At 43.1% G+C, this 5104-nt stretch overlaps 1 protein-coding gene across 1 annotated transcript; it reads left to right on the top strand.

The window, feature by feature from the left end:
• The first annotated feature begins 2449 nt into the window (after positions 1 to 2449).
• Positions 2450 to 3647, top strand: LOC105045609 (uncharacterized). The gene has a single exon (XM_029264694.2). The coding sequence runs from the start codon at positions 2821 to 2823 to the stop codon at positions 3322 to 3324; it is 504 nt and encodes a 167-aa protein (XP_029120527.1). The 5' UTR covers positions 2450 to 2820; the 3' UTR covers positions 3325 to 3647.
• The last annotated feature ends 1457 nt before the right edge of the window (positions 3648 to 5104 follow it).

Raw genomic sequence — 5104 nt, 5'->3', positions numbered from 1 at the left:
TAAACAGTCGGTCTTTGATCTAATCATCCTAATTGATATACCACGGATGAGACTATTATTGATCATCTAATCATATTGATCAATGGAAGGTCACCGTATGGCTTTTGTTAAAGGCATCATAAAGCCAATTAAAGCTCGCTCATGAATTCAAGTCCTGCATGGTTTAGCCCTGCGACGTGCGTAGCATATGCATAGTTATCGCTCGCCGAACAGTTAAGATAGACTCTCATGCCAATAAATTGTACTTGGAGGACCTCCAGATATATTTGCATCCTGCTATTCTTACTTTCATAGCTTTCTCAAATTTTTACTATTTTTCAAGATTTAGTTTGACTTGGACATTGGAAGAATTTTATTAGGCAAGATCCAGCAACCTTAAGCTCGTCCTATTCTCTTTTACAAGTCCATCTTAGTTACCACTTCAAGCCCGGTCCGACCCTGCGGATCAGATCTGTAACCTCGCAGATCAAGCAAGCGCTAGTCTTCTAGTCTTCTGATGGGATCCGCTGTGTTGTTCTATCACTTGCCTGATCTACCAAAATGACATGCGGTTTTAACGAAACAAAAATCCTTGAGAGCGGCCAAATTCAGGACTTCTTGCCACAACCAACCGCGAGTTTAATGATTCGGCGCTCTCTCAAAGATAAAATTCTGGATGGCCCAAGTGTTACGGTCAGAGTACAAGGTTGGTTCCATCGTATCTATTCGGTGGTGGTGAGTCCCATCACCAAACAAACCTGCCACCACCAAAGAATAAAGCTTCTATCATGCATTCTTTTATCAGGGGGGCATCTTCTCCAGAGCAGCTTACACTCTGTTGGCCCAAATTGATTCCAATGCAAAGTGTTCCAGCCATCAAGCCATCCGAGTTCCACGTGGCTTCCTTACCACATCATCATCGTTGAGTCTGGAAGAGAGAGAGAGAGAGAGTTTGCTGCCACTCTTCTCTGTTTTATAAGAAAGGCCCTGACATCCTTTGGTACGATGCAGAAGGAGAGACAAGTGTTGAGAAATAATGGTTTCGTGTAGAGTTGCTACCACTCTCCTCCTTTATGAGAAAGGTCCTGGCATCCTTTGGCATGATGCAGAAGGAGAGACAAGTGTTGAGAAATAATTGTTTCGTATCGGATATGTTCAGAACTTTTGACAGTTTTTAGATAGGATTTTAATATTGTATCAAAGCTAGATTTCTACCTCTCACATATGGAGCTCGAGGAGCAGAACTATGATATTTTTGGATGGGCAACTTCTCATTCTCGGTACAAGCCTTTTCTATGATATTTTTGGCTGAACTATTTTCTCTTGTACCGGGCTCTCTCTTTCTCTCTCTCTCTCTTCTCTATTTTGTTGGATACTTGTAGAACACCATGTACTCTATAAATATTATAATGGGTCTCTGCGAAACATAGCTCTGTGGGTAAACGATGCTAAATATTGGTATGCCGTATCAATTTTATTATTTCTTATTATTTATCATTTTATATTATTTTATTTAACTGTTTCTCATGTACTTGTAACGTTTGGTATTAAAGCTCATAGTTGAGAAATAGAAAAATAATGTATTCTTTTGGAGGTGGCAGGCAATTCGATCAAATTTAAAATCCCAAATTCTAATGGCACCAACTTTATTCTTTGAAAATTAAAAGATGCACACGGTGTTGGAATTGAAAAAGGAGGGGATATATGGTGTTTGAAACCAAATAGAAGAAATCTGCTATTGTAAAAAATGGAGAGTTCTTACCAAAAGAAAAAGAAAAAAAAAAAAAAAAAAAGAAGAAGAGTTCGTAAATAAGAAAAGAAATCTGCTATTGTAAAAAATGGAGAGTTCTTACCAAAAGAAAAAGAAAAAAAAAAAAAAAAAAGAGAAGAGTTCGTAAATAAGAAAAGAAAATAATGATCAATCTCTTCATAAGTTTATCATGTCTAATGTTCCCTTGGAGATCACTAATAAAGGATTATATATGAGACAAGTTGTGAAGCATATGTATGAGGGAAAGTCCATGCCATATTAGATCTTCAAAGGCACCGTACATCTTAAGAATGAAAGAGGGAGTACATGAACTAGTTTACTACATTGATTAGCCAGTTAGCGGTGATTGAATTCTAAATCAAAAACAAGGAGAACGGGATGATATTGCATGCTTTGATGTTCAATCCGTGGGATATTCCAATCACAATCTTCAATACTGCACCAACTCTCGGCGTGGATTCAATGGCTTCCATGTTGCTCGTTGAGGAGGCTCAAAAGAAGAGTAGTCAGGTGGATCATTCTAGTAACAAATTGATAGCGAGAGGAAGGTCACCATCCAAAAGATACGCATGATCAAGATTCAAGACTGGAGGTAAGGATAAGGTGCAATATTATCATCACACGTTCCGATATACCACTCCATCCGTTCACACGTTCCAACATAAAATAACACATCCTCCATTCCATCACACGTCCTATCTCTTCGATACCATTGGCAGCAACCATCACCTGTTTTATTTTTCCCCACCTCGAGCAAGTCCAAAAACGAGACGGCACTCCGTTTAGACTTCCTTCGCACGTGTCGGTCCGCCGGCCCCGCCTACATACACGTGACAGTCGCGTCCTCCCTACGCCGACTCTCCTCCGTCCGCGTCCATCGTACCGGTTTCCCTCTGCCTCCGTTGCCGAAAGTTGAAAGCGGAACCGTCGGTAAAAGTTAAAAGATCCAACCTTATAACGGGCTTGGGGTGCGGTGAGCACTCTCCAGTCTCCATCACACACACTCTCTCTCTATCTCTCTCTCTCTCTCGGAAGTGGAGGAGAAAGGGACCCGAGTGCCGTCCCCTTGGATGGCGAACCGCCTCGCTGCCTCGATTCCGCCGTTTCCCCTCGCGCTCCTCCTGCTCGTCGCCGTCTGGTCGCCGCCGATGGCGGCGGCGAAGCCCGTGATCAAAGACGACGTCTCTTGTACGATGTGCTCCTCCTGCGACAACCCCTGCCAGCCCGCCGCCTCCCCTCCGCCGCCGGCCCAGTCCTCCTTCGCCGAATGCCCTCCGCCGCCATCGAATCCGGGCGCGATCTCCTACTACTCCCCCCCGCCGCCCTTCGTCTACTCCAACCCTCCTCCTCCATCCAGCAGTGGCGGCGGTGGGAGCGGCGGCGGGGGCTCCTACTACTACCCTCCGCCGCCCAACAGATATTACCCGGCCCCGCCTCCGCCGAACCCCTTCTTGCCCTACTTCCCGTTTTACTATTATAGCCCTCCGCCGCCGTCCAAATACTACTCGGGTTCGCTCACCTTGAAGCCTCTTTCCTCCATTCCCCTCTTCCTCCTCCTCCTCCTCCTCTTCTAGTGAGCTCTTCGCTCTTAGATCTGAGCTCAAGGCGACGGAGGACTGCGGAAATTTCTGGGTGTTCCCAAAATGGGCTCCTGGTCGTTCCCAGAATGTCTCTCCTTGCTCCAAGAAGCGGCGGCACTACGGAAGGAGACTCCGTTCCGATCTCCGGTTGTAGGTCTCCATCTCCGTTTTTTTATTTCTCTGTAATTTTTGTGATATTATGTGAAATTTTATTGTAATAATAATTATAGGAGAGATAGTGGGCGAGGGGAATAAAGTGGGGGAATTTGTAGACGGTGAGATTAATTATTAGTTAATAAATTCTAATATTATATGTATCATTTATTTCGTTTAATGGTTGATGGAGACTTTGCTTGATGGACGGTGCCGGCTTGATGTGCCGTTGCGGGTGGATGCTTCGACTGAAGGGAAAGGGATCTTTTTTTCTTTCTCTTTTCGCTTTTTGCATGTGTTGAGGGGAAAAGACGGGTCGTGGGATGGATGGATGCGGATCGATGATGGAGCGCGATGAGGGCAGTTTATGGTGTGACGGGGGTGCAGCGTAAGGGGGGAGGGGGGGGAGCAGGAACCGGAATGGTGGGAAAAGATGGGTGGGCGAGAGGGGCTTCACATGGGAGGTTGGTGGATGTGGATGTCTCCATGCTAGGATGACGTGGAGTAATGTCAACAATCATTGATGTGTCTATGGAGCTTAGTGTGTTTACGATCTATCATATCATACGGTCAATTAGCAGCTATAGTTGCCTTTGTTACAAATCATTGTCAGGGGATGTATCATGTACCAGAGAAAGCATTAACAGTTACAATTCTCATTTTATTATATAAATTATACAACTAAAAAATACAGTTTATTTAGCAGGCATGTTTTCTTATTTCTTAGAGTAAGAAAAGATTTGTTGAAATTGGGAGTTTATAAAGTTACAATAAGCAGAGATAAGGAGATGCATGGAGGTCCCTTGTGCACACTTGAGTCACAAAGTACTAATTTGCAAAATACATAAATCAACCTTTTCTCATGTATTGTATCAGATATTTGAAGTTATATCAATTCTATCCTCTTGGGAAACTGATCATGTATGGATTTATATCTTGGTCTCTAAGCTTAATAGGCAAAATTATATCTGCGCATCACATGACCATGCACATGGATAATCACAGCTGCTTGTTCTCCATAATGATGCATCAATATGAGTACTTAATTTGTACCAAAAAGATATTAGTACTTAATTAATGATATTCATAGAAATGAGTGACGGTAATTTTGGCTGCATGCATAACTATATGGTGCATGCGGTTTGGATAAAGACACCCCAAACGCTTCGCTATCACTCAGGAAGCTATATAAATACTGCCTTGTGGTATCCAATTTAAGCTGGAAAGCGTCAAAAATGCTGCACAGGTCATTCAGTGCTGGCCATGCGCACCTAGTAGTTGTACATTTATTCTTATTTGATCTCAAAATCATATGATATACGCCCTTTAGCCGACCTGAAATCCATTTATAAATATGTTTGGGTCAAACTGCAGCCAATTATCCTGATCACGTTTGCACACAGCCCAAGCGGGTGTCCCACTTGCAAACTTTGCTAGTTCTTGAGGGTTAAATTACTCGAAACTCTTCAGATTTCTGTGGAAGATTTCTGACCTAGTTATGATATGTTCCACCGCCAAACCAGAATTTATAATCACCATCTCCTCCAAATTTGTTTGACTGATGATGACGTAACAGCGTGAAGCATCGATATGTGACAACGAATCGATCAGCATGTCATGT

This window comes from Elaeis guineensis, chromosome 5 (genome assembly GCF_000442705.2).
Source record: "Elaeis guineensis isolate ETL-2024a chromosome 5, EG11, whole genome shotgun sequence".
Classification (NCBI taxonomy): Eukaryota; Viridiplantae; Streptophyta; class Magnoliopsida; order Arecales; family Arecaceae; genus Elaeis; species Elaeis guineensis.
The sequence above is the reverse complement of the archived record's forward strand: the minus strand, read 5'-3'. Positions and strand labels throughout refer to the sequence as shown.

Coding starts and splice junctions, on each gene's coding strand:
- LOC105045609 (XM_029264694.2), top strand. CDS start 2,821: ATGGCGAACCGCCTCGCTGCCTCGATTCCGCCGTTTCCCCTCGCGCTC.